The 18,586-nt window shown below is 40.9% G+C and overlaps 1 protein-coding gene across 1 annotated transcript in view; it reads left to right on the top strand.

Moving 5' to 3' along the window:
* The window catches only part of LOC144686214 (lactase/phlorizin hydrolase-like), a 50,677-nt gene that overhangs the window by 24,849 nt on the left and 7,242 nt on the right, over positions 1 to 18,586 (top strand). The window contains exons 9-14 of the mRNA XM_078551308.1: positions 4,074 to 4,364; positions 5,419 to 5,617; positions 6,487 to 6,689; positions 8,807 to 8,916; positions 9,963 to 10,097; positions 11,871 to 12,094. Coding sequence (XP_078407434.1) covers positions 4,074 to 4,364; positions 5,419 to 5,617; positions 6,487 to 6,689; positions 8,807 to 8,916; positions 9,963 to 10,097; positions 11,871 to 12,094 — 1,162 coding nt within the window. The remainder of the gene's footprint in view (positions 1 to 4,073; positions 4,365 to 5,418; positions 5,618 to 6,486; positions 6,690 to 8,806; positions 8,917 to 9,962; positions 10,098 to 11,870; positions 12,095 to 18,586) is intronic.

Raw genomic sequence — 18,586 nt, 5'->3', positions numbered from 1 at the left:
TTAACCTATCTATATCTCTCTCTAGCCTCCTTATATCCTCTTCACAACTTACTTTCCTACCAATCTTTGTGTCATCAGCAAATTTAGCAACCATACCTTCAGTCCCTTCATCCAAGTCATTATATAAATTGTAAAAAGTCGAGGCCCCAGCACTGATCCCTGTGGCACACCACTCATTACATCTTGCCAGAAAATTACCTATTTATGCCTACTCTTTGTTTCCTTTTAGCAAGCCAATCTTTTATTTCATGCCAATATGTTAACCCCTACACCATGAACTTTTATTTTCTACAATAACCTTTAATGTGGCACTTTATCAAATGCCTTCTGAAAATCTAAGTACATTACATCCACTGGTTCCCCCTTATACACAGCACCTGTTACTTCATCAAAGAACTCCCTTAAGTTAGATAAACATGACTTCCCTTTCACCAAACCATGTTGACTCTGCCTGATTACCATTCATTTTTATAAGTGCCCTGCTATAGTGACTTTAATAATAACTTCTAATATTTTCCCTATGACATACGTTAAGCTGCAGCTAATTGGCCTGTAGTTTCCTACTTTCTGTCTTTTGAATAAAGGAATTACATTTGCTATTTTCCAAATGAATTGAACCTTCTCAAATCCAGGGAATTTTGGAAAATTAAAACCAATGCATCAACTATCTCACTAGTGACTTCTTTTAAGACCCTAGGATGAAGTCCATCAGGACCCAGGGATTTGTCAGTCTGCAACAATTTGCTCAGTACCACTTCTCTGCTGATTGTAATTTTCTTGAGTTCCTCCCTGCCACCCCCCCCACTTCCAGTTCCTGATTTACAGCTATTTCTGGTTACTTGTATCCTCTATAGTGAAGATGGAAGCAAAATACCTGTTCAATTCATCTGCCATCTCCTTATTTTCTATAATTAATTCCACAGACTCACTTTCTATAGGACCAATGCTCACTTTGTTAACTTTTTAAAATATCTACAGGAACTCTTACTACCTTTCTTTATATTTCTAGCTAGTTTTCTCTTGTACTCTAATTTTCCCTCCTTATTAATCTTTTAGTCATTCTTCACTGCTTTTTATATTCTGTCAAATCTTTTGACCTGCTACCCATCCTAGCACAATTATATGCTTTCTTTTGATAATATCTTTGACTTTTTAGATGGTGGGTCTCCCCTTGAAATTTTTCTTTTTCATTGGAATGTATCTATTCTGTGTATTCTGAAATAGCCCCTTAAATGTCTGACACTGCATCTCTGTTGACCTATCCCTCAACCTAATTTGCCAGTTCACTTTAGCTAGCTCTGCTTTCACACTCTCATAATTGCCCTTGTTTAAGTTTAAAATGCTAGTCTTAGACCCACTCTCACCCCTTCAAACTGAATATAAAATTCAATCATATTATGATTGCTGCTTCGTTGGGGCGCATTCACTATAAGGTCATTAATTAATCCTATCTCATTGCACATTACTAGATCTAGTATAGCCTGCTCTCTGGTTGGTTCCAGAATGTGCTGTTCTAAGAAGCTATCCCAAAAACATTCTATGAACTCCTCATCTAGACTACCTTTGCCCATCTGATTTTTCCAGTCTATATGTCATTAAAATCCCCCTAGGTTATCGCTGTACCTTTCTGACAAGCTTCCATTATTTCTTCCTTTATACTTCATCATGTGTTGGTACTGTTAGGGGGCCTGTACACCACTCCCACATGTCACTTCTTTATCATTTGTCATCTCTACCCAAATCACTTCTACATCCTGGTTTCCTGAACTCATGCTATTGTGCTAATACCATCATTAATTATCAGAACCATGCCTCCGCCTTTTCCTAGCATCCTGTCTTTCCTAAATGTCATGTACCCTTCAATATTAAGGTCCCAAATCTATGTCATCCTGCAACCATGTCTCTGTCATGGCTATCAGATCGTACTTATTTATTTCTATTTGAACTATCAGTTCATCTGTTTTATTTCAACTGCTGCATTGTTATAACGTGGCAGATGACATGTGCTAGGCAGACCAAATCCACAAGGGAAATTTGGTCGCACTATCACAACGGTTTTACAATTTATATTTATTTTGAGATGTGTGCACTGAATTCAGAAGTAATGAGTTCACCAAGACTTTCAGAGATTTTAGAAATTTAAAAATTAAATTAAAATATTTATTAACAGAATAAAAGATTTTGAGTACATATTCATGACTAAAAATTCCTAATTGACCTGACTCCCAATTACACGCCCCCCTTAAGGCAACAGTCCAAAATAGATTTTAGATTTAAAATGAAATCAAGTTAACACAGTACCCACTTGACAGTGGAATTCCAAAAGACTTCCCCAACTTCAGTTACTTTATGTAGCTGACTTAAGCGCTAATGGTTGGAGACTTCTTGAAGGCTGTTTCACACACTCCTGTTAGATCTTACATGACCTTCTCCACCTAGCCTTTCATTCTCCTTTATCTATGTTACTCTCTTTTTAATATGTAAAGTCTATCGTTCTACATGTCTTTGAAACTGTATCTTTCTCATAATATAAAATCTTTCATATTGCCAATATTGTCAGTAACCTTTGGGAAAAATAAACACACTCCTCACCCATGCTTATCTGGCAAGTTGTAAACAGACTACGATCCCTTTGAAATCCAAACAATCCCTTCATTTATCTAAAAATGCAAATTCCCTTCACACCTTACATGCTAAGCCAGCAACCATGTTTACTCATTAGCATGTCAAGCACATTCCTACACCTAGCTTCTTTGATAATTTCACACTTGCAGTCTACTTGACTCCAAATCTAATTAAATCACACAGTCAGGACCACCTATACTTACCCCCATAAACCTACTTCACAATAAGCCAGAAAAATATTATGAAAATTATTATACTTTCGTGACAGTGTACATTCAGATAGAGAGCCCTTAGTTTTCTGGTAAGAACTTCTTGTGTCATTTAGAACCCCCACCAGGAAGACATATTATGGGCAGAAATTTACCATATTTAATATCTGTTCATACATGTGCCCAGCTTTGCTGTTGAGTTGCAGTGTTTGCAGTATTTAATATTTACCACAAGATGTTGCTAGTGCACTATGGGCTGTATCTTCCGGTCGGTGGGTGGGGGCGGGGCCCGCTCGCCGACGCGTAAAATGATGTGGGCTGATGTCGGGCGTGCGCCCTGATGTCACGGCACGTCATTCAGACTTTTAGTTCAGCGGGCGCGCACCAGAGTTGGCTGCGCACCCGCTGACCTGTCAACAGCCTATTAAGGCCATTAACAAAGTAGTTGAACTCATTAATGGACCTTAAGGTTGGCGGGCAGGCCGGGAGCCCCGGTGGGATTCTGAAAAAGCATGAAACCTCATCCACAGGCTGGATGAGGTTTCATGAGGATTTAAAAATCTCACAATATTTTAAAATAAAAGTTATGGACATGTCCCAACTCATGTGACATTGTCACATGAGGGTACATGGCAGGGAAATTTTTTTCTCACCTTTATTTAAAGTTTAAAATGTGAGCCGATCTCTCTGAGGCAGCATTTTGCCTCAGGAAGATCTGCACGCTCTTCCACACACATGCCTTAATTGGCCCACCCATGTAAAATGGCAGCGTGCCCCCAGTCGGAAGCCAACCCATGCCCGCTCCCACACTTCCCCTCCCCAACAGGGGGAGAAATGTTGCCCTATACTCTTAATAGAAACCAATTATTGACAAATTCACCCACTGAATGGATCTTCCTTTTATACAGTTCAGTTGATAATATATGTATAGATATCTACCATTCAGAGTGTTTGTGCCCTCATGGCTGATAGATGTTATTTGCTGGTTGCTAAACAATTTGACAATGAAGAAGGGGCAGATCATATGTTAATAAGTCTCCCTCTATATTTATTAAGGGCACAATTTGAGAATGAAGAAGGGGCAGATCATATGTTAATGAGTCTCCCTCTATATTTCTGAAGGGCACATAAAGGGCAAATAATGTTAAGATGTTCAGTATTTTATAGAAGTCACAATGCCAAGAAAATGTTTAAGCACATAAGCAAATTGTATATTTACTGTTATCTAATTGACGATAGATTGAAGGAGCTTGGAGAGCTGATGGAAAAGGACTTAGTATATGGGACACCTTTACTCATACTCCCTTGAAAGTAGGCAACGATGATACTGGAGATGTAGCGTGTGACAGCTATCACAAGATTGATGAAGATTTGGCTATTCTGAAACAACTGAAAGTCAACCATTATCGCTTTTCCCTATCCTGGTCTCGCATTCTTCCAGATGGAACCACAGGATTTGTAAATGAAGTTGGATTAAACTACTACATAAAGTTTATAGATGCTCTTCTTGCAGCTAACATTAAACCTCAGGTACATATCACGAATTAGCAAAAATACATTTGTTGGTCAATAATGCATAATGGATCACTGGAGCTAAACATGAAATGCAGCCACATACATGCAAAGCATTAACAAGTACACATGCATTTTCAGTTGGTAATTTTATTTTAGCATTTCTCATTTGAAATGTATATTAAAGGAGACTTCTACTCAGTTGAAAAAAGATAAGTATGAGTTTTCTTAAGGACTCAACTTCTTAAGGCAATCAGTAATTGAACCATTCAGACCAGGCACCAAGTTTAATCTCAGTCTAGTTTGAATAGACTAAGCTTGTGCAGTGGTGGTTTAGGGAGGGCAGAATTACACATGGTTGCTGTTCCACATCAGTACCCCTGCTGGAGAGTGCCTATGTCTGGATAACATGCAAGGGCAGCAGCAGAATCAGCTGACATGAACTGCATGCAGGAATAGCTCACCTGTCACCATTTAGGCTCACACAAGAAATTGGACAAGGTTCTGGTTTGGGGTAGGAGTGGACATTGATGTCTTAGATCCAGGGTCAAACCCCTTCAGGAAGGTAGGAGGAAGAACATTGACAGAAAATAGTGGGACATAAAAGTTAATTCTCAGGTAAACATATTTTAGCCTGTGATGAAATGGTGTTAAATTTAGCAAATAACAATGCATCTTTGCATTTTTTCTCTCATTTGCAATAGATTATTAACTTTGAGTAAATGAAGTGGACCAGTATTGACTAACATGATGATACAAGAGCATTTGTCAAGGATAATCTATTTTTAATGAATTTTAAAAGATTGTAGGGCCTCCTACAATCCTTTTGGTTATTAAAAATGATTGATTTTACAAGCCAAGGAGCAATATTTTATTTGACATTTGTTGATTTTCAAAGTCTGAGACTGCCATTTGCTTTAGTATCTTGCTGTCAAAAGATTGGCGGAGTATTTTGAGCATTAAGTTTGCGGTATCAAATGTACTCTTAAAAATACTGTGGCCACTTTTTCTGGGAAAAAAGTGAAAAACAATGGCGAATCCTCTATGCTTATCATCTGCTGGTTATCTACAGGTTACACTTTATCACTGGGATCTGCCTCAAGCTCTGCAAGATGTGGGTGGCTGGGAAAATTGTAGCACCATTGACCGATTTGTGGAATATGCTAATTTCTGCTTTCAAAGATTGGGTGACAAGGTCAAGTTCTGGATAACCTTGAATGAGCCTTACAATGCAGCACTTCTTGGTTATGGCTACGGCACAGCAGCACCAGGTATTGTATATGCACTGCTGTACTTTTTCAGTATCATGTATGTGTATCGTGCATGTAAAAGCTTTTAGGAGCAAGTACTGCCTATATTGCATTGAACGCTTTCCAAAGGTTATAATATGAACAATTTTCTCAAGATATTCCTTTATGAATTCTCTTTGCATCTTGCAGTTTTTTTTCTCTAAAGTGACTTCAGTGGCCTTAAGCTAACAGTATGTTGAAATCACACTTCAGTTCAGACTCCCATGTCACTTAACCAAATGTTTTACTGTTTACTTCCAAGGAAAATGGATGCCAGTAGGAAACACAGCAACCAATGCAATGTCTATTAATTATTTTGTGTTGATCACGATCATATCTGGTGCTGTAGGGAGGCAGAAACTCATAATGCAATTTTGGGCATAAAATCTCACTGAAAGAAGATCTAAATGTAATGGTTATTAGGGATGTAACTAATGACATCAAATTTAACCCAACCCTCCAAGTGGGAGTTCATAGGGTTGGATGGAATGCCAGTTTTACACCTTATACAATACTACTTTCCATTAACTTCAATAAAGAGTAAAATCAGGGTGACGTAAAACCATTGTTGTAGCTGATCCCACAAGTTTTGCCATGGGCAAGCTAGATCAATTTGCCTTCAAAATCCCCAATAAGTATACTTTTATAAAACATTCATTTTCTGTTTGTGGTATTACCAACTGCCTTAATTATAGTAATATACTGATAAAACATCAAAAGAACTCTGAACTCTATCATGAAAGTGGTGTTGATGCATCACAAGTTTAACCACATTATGATTTTGACTGTTTTATTCTAGAAAAGTATGAACTGTTTTTTATTTAACAAACCACTGCCTCTTGTGTTTTAAGGTATTTCCATGAGATTAGGCAGTGCTCCTTATATTGTTGGTCACAATCTAATCAAAGCTCATGCTGAAGTTTGGCACTTGTACAATGAAACTTACAGATCACAGCAGGGAGGGTTGATTTCCATTACGATCAATTCTGACTGGGTTGAGCCAAGGAACCCATATAAACAGGAAGATATTGACGCTGCAAATAGGCATTTGATGGTAAGAAACAATCTAGTATTTGTTTACATCTTATTTATTTAAATAAGCTGGGCTCTGTTAAGAAAGCGGGAAAAGAATAATCCCCATTCCTGTTCCTGATTACTGTTGATTGTTCACACACACACCCTCCAAGCCGAGACAATGAGTCAGAATTTGTGGTCACTGGCGAACCATTACATTTGCACTTGCTCATCGACTTTCTATGGGCTTTTGTAATGGAAGTTCTTGTCAGCCAACTGTCCAGAAAGTGTGGCGTCCTCTTCAGAGCATTTGGAACCTATGAACAAGGAGGGCAATTGAGCTGCTTAGATGGTCAATTAAAGGCCATGTCCTACACCCATGGTCATTTGGCCTGCATTGGGAGGGCTCACAGGTGGCCTCCCGCTGGGTTCTTGGTGGGGGGTGGTGGTGTCGTCCTTTATGGGCATTCCGTGACCCACAGAGGGCCCCCCGGCATCCATGCTATGACTGTCAGTACTTATGTTGCTGTGAACTAATGAAACACATTTTGGGTATATAAAGGATTTCTTCATTATTTTCATCCTTGTGCATTTATTATTCATTAACCAAGTAGGGGACATGCTTTCTGCTTTCAGGCTTTCAACATGCTGACTATCCTGTGTTTCCTCGTTTTTGTATGATAGCACCCTGCTTCACACGACACTTCAGCTAAAGGTCAAATGGGACTTGAGAACTCAACAAGAATGTTCTATTGTTTTGTGTTACTCTTTGCAACAGTTGTTGACAGTAATGGTTTTCTTTCTTTCGGATCACACTTCTGATTTTTCCACCACAGTACTCTCAATGCATTAATCAGCAGGACTGTAGATTCTTCACTGACTAAATATTTTGATTGATAAAAATTAAATATTCACTTAGTGATTAGAACTTGGCCACTTATTTTCATGGTCTGCAGACCTTCATCACATAGCTGAATCAACAGTAATGGAACACACCATTCTGAGTTTAGTTCATCATTCCAGAAATACCAGGCTGAATTTTACAGGTGGGGCATATTGCACGTGCCCCTGGAGGAAATGTCAGACCCAACCTACCCAAGTAGACCAGGCTGTCCCGTAGCAATAACATGCTGTGAGCAGCATGAACGAGGTGAGACTAGGACTTCTGCCCCTTCAGTGGGAGAAAGTTCGGCCCTCGAGAGCTGCTGACAAATCTCTAGCAGTTCCGTCAGCGCCAGAACTCAGTAGTGCGTGATGCTGGGACTGCAAATAAGTCCATTGATCAAGACAGCCATAGACTCTGGATCCACACAGGGAAGACCTGGGTTTTGAACGGGAAAGACTTGGGGGAGCCTAGAGAGGGCGGCAAGGGAGCTGGGGGTGCTTGTTTTGGAGGCCAAAGAGGAACCAAGAGAGCAGTATCATCTTGGGGCGGGGTGCCCTTGATGCACACAGGGCTCCCCTCAAAGGAAGTACACCCCCTTTCTTTCTACCTTTTAAGCAGTTTGCTTCAGAAAATGGCCTGCCCACCCCCGCCTGCCTGTGCCAACTGCATTATAGAGTGGACAGCGTGTTATTTAGCTCAGTTGGTTTGGTAACAAGTTCAATTGACCATTAATTATTTATTTTAAAATGGCAGATGGGCTGCGGATTTCGATGCTGGCTCACCTACCATATTATGGGGGACAGAACAAGGGGTGGGCAGCAATGTGGTGGGCTTGCCACCCCTGGTATTTTACATGTCCTCCCCGCTGAAAACACGCCCGGTGGGGGTGGGAGCATAAAATCCAGTCGCCCACCATTTTATTGTAGAATCAGAGTTAGCACAATGTGAGCAAGGTCCCTTTATGACTCCTCAGCCCAGCTTCAAAATTCATAGCTTGAAAGGAATGAATCCACTACATCTCAAGTGTCTATCCACTCTGTCTATTCTGTTATACAACTATTTAAATATAAACAAGGGCACTTTAAATGATTATACTGAGTCATACTCATTGTGTATTTATTTAATTATTGGACAGTGAGATTTCCCATATTTCATTTGTAATCAATGACATATTCACTCATTTCTTCTGACATGGATTGTATAATGACTGAAGAAGAGCTATAGAGTCAGGACACTGTTGAAGTGTAATTTTATGCTTTTTGTTATTTAAGTTTTATGGAGGTTGGTTTGCATATCCAATTTTCAAAAATGGTGACTACAACGAGGTGATGAAAGCACGTGTGAGAGAGAAGAGTTTGGCTCAAGGCTTGCCTAAATCACGGTAGGAAATTAAACTTTTCAATAGTTCAAGCATTTAAAGTGGCAATGCAAAACTAGATATTAGCAAATGACTTTGATTTGTCTGTTAGCTTAAAAGTATATAGAAATTTTCTCTGATTCACGAGCACATAGTTTTACTTTTTTTGTTATAAATTGGAGTTTTCTTTTAAATTAATGCTGATATTGAAAAATGATGCAAACCTGTGATAGCTGTTAAATTTATTCTTGAAAATTTAGTATCTAATAAAATAATTTAATAACATTGCTGAAATGGTTCAGATGGAAGACTAAGTAACATTTCAAAGATAGTTGCCAAAAAAATAATCGCTAGGACAAAGATACCTATACTTTCACAGCACCTGGGGAATTGAGTTTGCTTGGCAGATAAGAGGAAAATGGAGTGGAGAGCGATCAGTCTCACCCTCACCCTCACCCTCACCGCATTACCTTGGGATTTCCTGGGCTTCCTCAATGTATCACAGACCCAACATTTTCAGGAAGGCTCATGATGCACATAAACATTGGCATGGACCTGTCAATGGCCTGTTTCTGTGCTCTAAGAACTTTGTAATACATTGCAATATATTTCACAAAAAAAAATCAAAGCAGCAATGGAATAACAAAGTTGCCAACATTAAAACAAGTAATGTCATAAAAATCCCACAACTATTACTCCTTGGAATTATTTGAGAGAGAGTTAAGGAGGGAGTATTAATTGAGGAGTTACAAAGACTGGAGTTTACTTTACCAGTCAGGACACCCATAGGCTGAGCATTTTACAAGCCAGGTTGGGCTACTGAAATTTTCAGATTTTGTCAAATTTTACAGGACTTATAACAACATGGGACTCTTCTTTGGCCATAAATTAAACCTTTAGCATTCACTAAGATAGTTTTATATGTATTCTTCTCCAACTGTACCCTCTCTACAAAATCTTGTACGAAAATAATTTTAAATAAAAGCATCTGCAAATGTCAGATATGTTTAGTAGAGTTTGGTCAGCGAAACAAGGTTTGACATACTTGACAATTCATATAATCTTTTCAGACTCCCTGAATTTACTGAAACAGAAAAACAAAGAATCAAGGGAACATATGACTTTATGGGATTTAATCACTACACCACAGTCTTAGCATTCAATACCAATTTTGGAAATGCTATCCCAATGTATGATGCTGACAGGTAAGCGTTTTAATAATGGAAAATAGTGAAAAAAAATCATACTTAAATGTTGGTCAGACCATTGAGTTTTGAAAAATGTTACCCTCATTGATGCCTCTCCTCCATCATCCAGCTCTGTGAAACTCTCCTTACATTGTTCCCTTCTTACATATCCAAATCCATCCAGCGCATTGTCAGCAATAGCTTCAGTGATCTATCCCTATCCATCACCTCCTCTCTATTTACATGTCATCTGCTGACAACAGGTTGGTTGGCTGTCACACGTATGCTGATGGCACTTACCTCTACTCCTCCACCACTCACCTTGATCCCTCAACTATCTCTGCATTGTCAGACTGTTTTTCTAACATTAAGTCCTCAATGAACCACAACACTGCATCAAAAAGACCATCATCATCTTCAGCACCATCGCAAACTTCGCTGATTCCATCCCTTGCTAAGCCATTCTCTTAGCTTCAACTAAGTTAGTCACAATCTTGTTGTCCTGTTGGCCCTCATTGGTAACTGAATCCACTCCCCAACGCATTAAATTCAAAACCTTTGTCCTTATCTATAAAGCCTACTATGGCCTTGCCCCACCCTATTTCTGCAGCCTCTTCCAGCCTTATTTCCCCTCCCCAATCCTATATATTCATCTGACTCTGGTCTTATGTGTTTTCCTCCTTCGGGTCCCTTCATTCCTCATTTATATGACAGCCTTCAAACACCCCAGATCTATTTTCTTAACTCCCTTCCTAAACCTCCCTGATTTTCCATTTCTCTATCTTTCATCCTCAAAACTCCTCCTTGATCAAGCTTTTGATCACTGATCTCCTAATCCTCTTGGCCGCTGGATGTTAATTTTCCCTGCTCCTATTTAAGAAGCACCTTAGTATATTCTTCATATTAAAGGCACTACATAAATGCATGTTATTGGATAAATTCACTAAACCATTGGGATAGCAATAAGGGAAACATGTCAGCAATTTGGGTTGGGGTTCTATCAGTTTCTTGCTGTAACTGCAAGTATCTTTGAGAAACAATGTGATTAATAATGCTTCATTTGCAAATTATAGTAATATTTACTACATTTTGCTCAGAATAGAATACAGGAACATTTAGAAAGATATTGGATCAATTTCAATTTACTAAAATCAGCATTAATGGGGAAGTTATAGCCACAAAATGGGGTTGACAAACCTACAGCCCTATTAACAGCTGCAATCAGCCACCCTAACAATTTTAGAACCACTATCCAAAGTGTTATCAAAATGCCTGCCTGCTTATGGCAGTGGGCCCCTTTTAATATGCAATCATGGTCTTATGACGGACATAGCAGCTTGATTTCCATTTTGGGATAGACTGGTTGAAGCATGCAGTTTCTGACAGGTTTCACTTGCAGTGCAGTCAAAGTAGTAATGAAAAGCTAAGTTTAAAATAATTTGTGTGGGTTCTATAATCTGAGTTTCTATCACTCCAACTCCCCTCTCCCCAGTAACTGTGATGCCTCCCTGTACTGAGTTTGCTGCTAGTCCAGTTCCCTTTGGACTCCCTGAGAATTGACCAGCCTGAATCAAGCAAGCTGCACGAGGACATAACTGGCCCAACCTCTTTATCCCTGTAATGGGAAAAGTTGGATGAAAAAGTTAAAATTGAGGCCTATTAATTTGTGGTACTATAATTATAAATATAGTGAAAAAAACTATGAAAGATAGATATTTTGCTTCTAATGTATTCAATTCCAATTAAACCCAGGAGAGCTGTTGCGCAAACTAATTAATTCTCTATTTCTAGAGGAACCGGGACTACAGTAGACCGCAGCTGGCTTAGATCTGGATCTTTCTGGCTGAAAGTAACTCCATGGGGTTTTAGGAGAATTCTTAACTGGATTAAGAAAGAATTCAACAACCCGCCCATTTACCTAACAGAAAATGGAGTTTCAGAGCATGGGGATCAAGGCCTCAATGATACCTGGAGAATCAGTTATCATAAAAGTTATATAAATGAGGTTTTAAAAGGTAGAGTACATTTTGTGTCTATCATTCTTATTTTTTTGCTAGTTTTGTAGACTCCTTATATGTTCATATTGGCAACAAAAGCAACAGATCTACAATATACTCAAGTGAAGCCTAGGTAATAAATAACCTAATGGTTCACTGTTACACAGGTACTACATCAAACCAAAGAGTGCTTACTCATTTAACACTGTAAACAGTTACTAACACAGAGGCCTCAAATTTCTCCAGATTGCACTGTTTCTTTTTCAGCTAATTTAGCCCAAATTGGCCAAACTAGTATGAAAGCCCACACAATGTTCCAGGCAAATAAATTTTTTTTGGCTACAGGGACAATATCCTGGATATTAATTCATGCCATCTATCTCTTAATTAAGAGAACCTATTGGTGCAGTAAGTTAGAATATTGTAATTTCAAAATAAGGACCCAGATTTAAATCCACAAACCCACAGAATTGGTATTACATTCTACTTCTGACAGCTGCTCAGCACCCTGGTGAAATAAAGTTGGGCAGAGTTTCCACAAGAATAGTAGGCAGCAGAACCTGAATGATCTCATTGGTGCAGGAAAGGGAAATCCGTGGTTGGGTTAGCATTCAGGAGGCTTTAGCCCGCAACCCATCCTGCACCTAAGATGAAAGTACCAACTGAGTAGAGAATAAAATACTACATTTCCCAGTACTGTAACACTTTACGCCCATGAATATGACATAAATATCCCCCTCTTGGTAAAACTTGGGTATGTGTAATTTCCCAATTCAAAATGATGTGTGCTGCAAGGGTAAAACCTACCATATTATTGCACACTAATTTACTGAATAATGCCATCCTTCAATGTGGAACTTTGATCAATGTCATGGATGATGAAAATATCAAGTGAAAGTAATGGAAATGCTGAAACAAGGGTGGAGGGCTGTCCTTCAAATATATTACAGATAAATTGTACAACAGGAGTAGCACAAGGGGTGGAATATTATCAAGCTGCTTTCTTTGATACTACAATAAAAGCAAAATACTGCGGATGCTGGAAATTTGAAACAAAAACAAAAATTACTGGAAAAACTCAGCAGGTCTGACAGCATCTGTGAAGAGAAGGACAGAGTTAACGTTTCAAGTCCGTATGACTCTTCTACAGATTCTGAGTCATACGGACTTGAAATGTTAACTCTGTCCTTCTCTTCACAGATGCTGTCAGACCTGCTGAGTTTTTCCAGCAATTTTTGTTTTTGGTTCTTTGATACTACTATTGGTTGCATAAAGCAAACATATTTTCCCTCTAAGAGAATGTAAATTGAAAAGTATAAGGTATCTTAGGTATGATAGGGCAATGTTACAAACATGTGCTCCGGCAGGGAGACCTGGTCACAGCCACCGATATCAGGAAATTGTGAACATGCTGTCTGAGATTTCCATCAATTTTCCCTTCTGAATCAATAGAAAATTATGGCTATTGTGCCTATGATTTCCCGATATATATGGCTAATGAGGAAGACTCTCCGCTGGTAACATACCTTCTTAAGATCAGCCCATTTATATCTACAATAAATGTTATAAACTTTTGGCTCTGCCTGAATCACTTGTTTTGTTAAAAAGTAATGCACTTATCCCTGTGCACTTGTAACTTTGGCCCTTATGAGCCACAAACACACAAGTAACTAGGCAGTTATACAAAAATTTTTAAAAACCGTGAAAAATAAAATCAAGCCCATCAAATCTCATTCTATCTGTTAGATAGTTCGCACTCATGCAACACCCTGGCCAACATTTAGCAACGTGAACTCCTGGAGGTGGCAAAAATGAGAAAATAATCGGTTTATAGTTTTGGGAAGAGAACTTCTAAATTCCAATAATTCTGCTTTACAACAAATTCTGCATTCTAAATATTTGGCATGTAAACATTTTTTCTCACCTAGAATCTTGGGGTTGGATTTAACGGTTTTCCGTGGGGTGAGGGAGGCGGAATGGGAAGTGAGTGGTCCGCTTGCTCCCGCACCCGCCGTCTCAGCTTGATGAATCAAGTGTCAGACAGCCAACTAGCGTTGCAAAGGGAGGCTTCACATTCAATTGGCAGTCCAGGCCAGGATGTCATGCAGCAGAGGGGTTACACCGTGAACAGGGAGTCGGTCACAGCTACAAATTTAAAGGCCTCCCCCCTCCACCACCAACTACATTCTGAATCTGCCTTCACTTATTATGCAAGGCTCAAAAAAGTCAATAAATAAAGTCAGAAATCATAAAGACACTGCCACCTTCACCAGCAGAATCTGCTACATGCAGCCATGGTCCCTTCGACAGACCTGTTCTTCTGCCTGTGTGCTGCATTGTCATACCTGCTGTAAAGCACTGCCAAATGTTTTCCTGTTTGATGCCTGAAAAATGCAATGGGCACTGAAAATGTGTGTATAAGTGCTCTTGGTAATTCTAAAAAGGCTGGCGGGCTTCCAATTTTGGCGCCTGCTCACCTTCAGTAATTTCTGAGACTGGCCCGGTGACGTTGTATTGCCAACGCAACAACATGGCGTCATATATTCCATTCGCATGAGGGGTGCCCGCCCAATTTGCGAGTGTAAAATCTAGTCCATAGAATCATAGAATGGTTACAGCACAGAAAGAGGCCAATGGGCCTGTTGTCTTCATGCTGGCTATCTGAAGGAGGAATTCATTTAGTGTGACTGCCCTGCAAACCTTTCCTTTTCAGATAGTGATCCAATTCCCTTGTGAAAGCCTCAATTGACCCTGCATCCACCACATTCTCAGGCAATGCATTGATGATCCTAACCACTCGCTGTGTAAAACGTTTTTCTTCATGTCACCATTGCTTCTTTTGCCAATTACTTTAAACCTGTGCCCTTTAGTCCTTGATTCTTCCACCAATGGGAACAGTTCCTCCCTATTTACTCTGTCAAGACCCTTCATGATTTTGAATACCTCTATCATATCTCCTTTCAACCTTTTCTCCAAGGAGAACAGTCCCAACTTCTCCAATCTTTCTATGTAACTGAAGTTTCTCATACCTAGAACCATTCTCATGAATCTTTTCTGCACTCTCTCTAATGCCTTCACTTTTTTTTATTCACTCATGGGATGTGGGCATCGTTGGCTAGGCCAACATTTATTGCCCACCCCAAATGCCCTCTGAACAAGGGCAATTAAAAAGCCAACCACATTGCTGTGGGTCTGGAGTCACATGTCGGCCAGACCAGGTAAGGACAACAGATTTCCTCCCCTAAAGGACATTAGTGAACCAGATGGGTTTTAACAAAAATCAACAATGGTTTCGTGGTCATCATTAGGCTTTTAATTCCGGATTTTTATTGAATTCAAAATCCACCATCTGCTATGGTGGGATTCGCACCCGGGTCCCCAGAGCATTACCCTGGGTCTCTGGATTACTAGTCCAGCGACAATATCACTACAACATTGCCTCCACTTCCTTCCTAAAATGTGGTGGCCAGAACTGGATGCAATACTTCAGTTGAGGTTTAACATAACTTCCTTAATGTCCCTATTGATAAAGCCCAGGATGCCATGTGCTTTATTACCTGTCCAGCTACCATCAATGATTTACGCACATATACACCCAAGTCTGTCTGCTCCTGCACCTCCTTTAGAATTGTACCCTTTATTTTATATTGCCTCTCTGCATTCTTCCTACCAAAATTAATCACTTCACACTTCCCTGTATTAAATTTCAGATACCCACTTGTCCAAATTCTAAATTATCCTCCTCATGGCTCACAATGCTTCCAAGTTTTCTATCATCCTCAAATCTTGAAATTGTTCCCTGTAAACCAAGGTCAAGGTCATATATAGATATATATATATAATATAAACCATTCCCTGGGGAACTCCACTATAAACCTTCAGAAAAAACAACTGTTCACCACTACTCTTTGGGCAGAATTTTCCCTGAATTGCACTATGTGCAGTAGCGGATGTGAAAAAAGGCATTTTATCCGCTGGCCGTAATGGCGGGTTTTTGCGCCATATTGTCCGCTTCCCAGCATGTCCTGCCTCATTAATAATGCATGTATGGGAAACACGCCAGATCGCTAGCAGGCGGGCTTGGATTGCCCGCCATGCCGTGACCTCAGCCCTTCCTTGCTCCGGGCACCATATTTAAAGCGTACAAGAGCGTAGCCTACTGCGTGTCTTCAGACCAGAGGACTGCTCCAGGCAACAGATGGCCCCAAGAGCAAAGAAGATGGCAGCCCCCAAATTTAGTGAATCCTCTCTGGGGCACCTGCTGGAAGTAATGGAAGCTTGCCGCGAACTCCCCTACCACTGCTTTGGGCAATGAACAGCCACCAAGCTCACCAATCCAGCTTGAGAGGTGGTGGCGGTGAGGGTGAGCAGTAAAGCCCTCCAAAAGAGGACAGCCACCCAATGCCACAAGGGGATGAATGATCTCCTCCGTTCTGCCAGAGTAAGTCATTCTCATCACTCTCAACTCACACTCTCACAAACCCATCACACATGCACAGGGTTGGCACTCACTGCAAGCTCAAGGGACATCACCGCTCACTCTCTCACAAATACCCTGCCCATCGTTTCCTCATGCCATCCATGGTACCGCTCACTCCACACATGCCAGGCATCCTTGATAAAAGCAAAAAACTGCTGGATGCTGGAAATCCAAAACAAAAACAAAAATACCTGGAAAAACTCAGCAGGTCTGACAGCATCTGCAGGGAGGAGCACAGTCAATGTTTCGAGTCCGAATGACCCTTCAACAGAACTAAGTAAAAATAGAAAAGAGGTGAAATATAAGCTGGTTTAAGTTGGGGGGGGGGGGGGACAAGTAGAGCTGGATAGAGGGCCAGTGATAGGTGGAGATAACCAAAAGATGTCACAGACAAAAGGACAAAGAGGTGTTGAAGGTGGTGATTTTATCTAAGGAATGTGCTAATTAAGGGTAGAAAGCAGGACGAGCAAGGTACAGATAGCCCTAGTAGGGGTGGGGTGGGGTGAAGGAATCAAAAAAGGCTTATTTTAGATCACGAACTCTCTCCTCCATCCCCACCCCCTTTCCGATTTCCCCCCCCACTTTTTTTCCAATAATTTATATAGATTTTTCTTTTCCCACCTACTTCCATTATTTTTAAATGTATTTCCATCCATTGTTTTACCTCTACCTTTTAGCCTTTTTTACTTAGTTCTGTTGAAGGGTCATTCGGACTCGAAACGTTAACTGTGCTCCTCTCCGCAGGTGCTGCCAGACCTGCTGAGTTTTTCCAGGTATTTTTGTTTTTGCCAGGCATCCTTCTCGCCTGGTGTGGCAGGCATCTTGCTGACACTCTCTCCATCTGTCTCCACGTAGGTTGAGCTTGCTCACAACAACAGGGAGATGTTCCAGACTGGTGGAGGAATGCCCGACATCAAGATCTTCATGGCCTTTGAAAATACAGCCATCTTGCACAGTCTGATCCACAGCAGGTTGAGGCAGGGTGCTGGTGCTCAGGAATCTGGTGAACTCAAGACAGCTGATGAGCCTCTGGACTCGGTTCTACCTCAGTTGCTGGAGCTGCAAAGACAAGCTCAGGAACATTAGGAGAGGCTGTCTTCTGCACTCAGATTGCACAGCACGATGGAAGAGTCTGTGCGTCTTCAGTCTGAGATGATCGCGTTGGTATGCCAATGCACTGAGGTAAACACTGGTAGGATGGGGGCTGCCATGGAGACCTTGGTCCAGGACATTTGTCCTGCACTAATACAGGAGCTACACTCCATCACTGAGGCACTTGCTGGCATCCATCAGTGTCAACACGAGGTGGGGGGATGGGGCATCTCAAGCTCATTGCAGCTGCTCCTTCCTCTCAAGGAGTCAGCCAGGGGCCCTCAGGCACCCAAAGGGAGGAGGGTCAGCAGGTGCACACCCCGGGGCTATCCACCCAGGTAACTCCTGGAGTGGCCGGCCCATCCGATTCCCTCTTCCTGTGAGCCCACAGCTGCAGCTCCGCAGGCCGAGGAGGGTGCCACTGCCACACCGGAGTACCCTGAAAGTCGGCCAGGGCCCTCCAGGTGTTGGCCCTCCAGAGGACGCCCATCAAGGTCATCACAGGTAGCAGTCAGCTGGCTGCTCCACCTTCGTTGTGAGTTGTGGGGAGAGCACCAAGACGTAGTGGCAGGGTGAGGGAGGTTAATAAGATGTAGTTGCACAGTGTAGGCAGCTACACTGGTGCTAATCACTTGTGCATAATGTTCACAATTGTAAATAAACTCACAAAAATGTCTCCTTGTCTATGGCTCCTTGTTGTTATGAGCAGTGTTCATTTCATTCAGATGTGAAACCCTGGCTCCTGCACATGATGAAGGCAAGTGTCTCAGACAAAAACAGAAAATGCTGGAAAAACTCAGCAGGTCTAACAGCATCTGTGGAGAAAAAAATAGAGTTAACGTTTCGAATCTGTATGACTCTTCTTCAGAGCTCTGAAGAAGGGTCAGATGGACTTGAAACGTTAACTCTGTTTTTCTCTCCACAGATGCTGTTAGACC

The sequence above is a fragment of the Cetorhinus maximus genome, chromosome 11, assembly GCF_964194155.1.
Source record: "Cetorhinus maximus chromosome 11, sCetMax3.hap1.1, whole genome shotgun sequence".
Taxonomy (NCBI): domain Eukaryota; kingdom Metazoa; phylum Chordata; class Chondrichthyes; order Lamniformes; family Cetorhinidae; genus Cetorhinus; species Cetorhinus maximus.
This window is presented reverse-complemented; position numbering and strand designations above follow the sequence as displayed.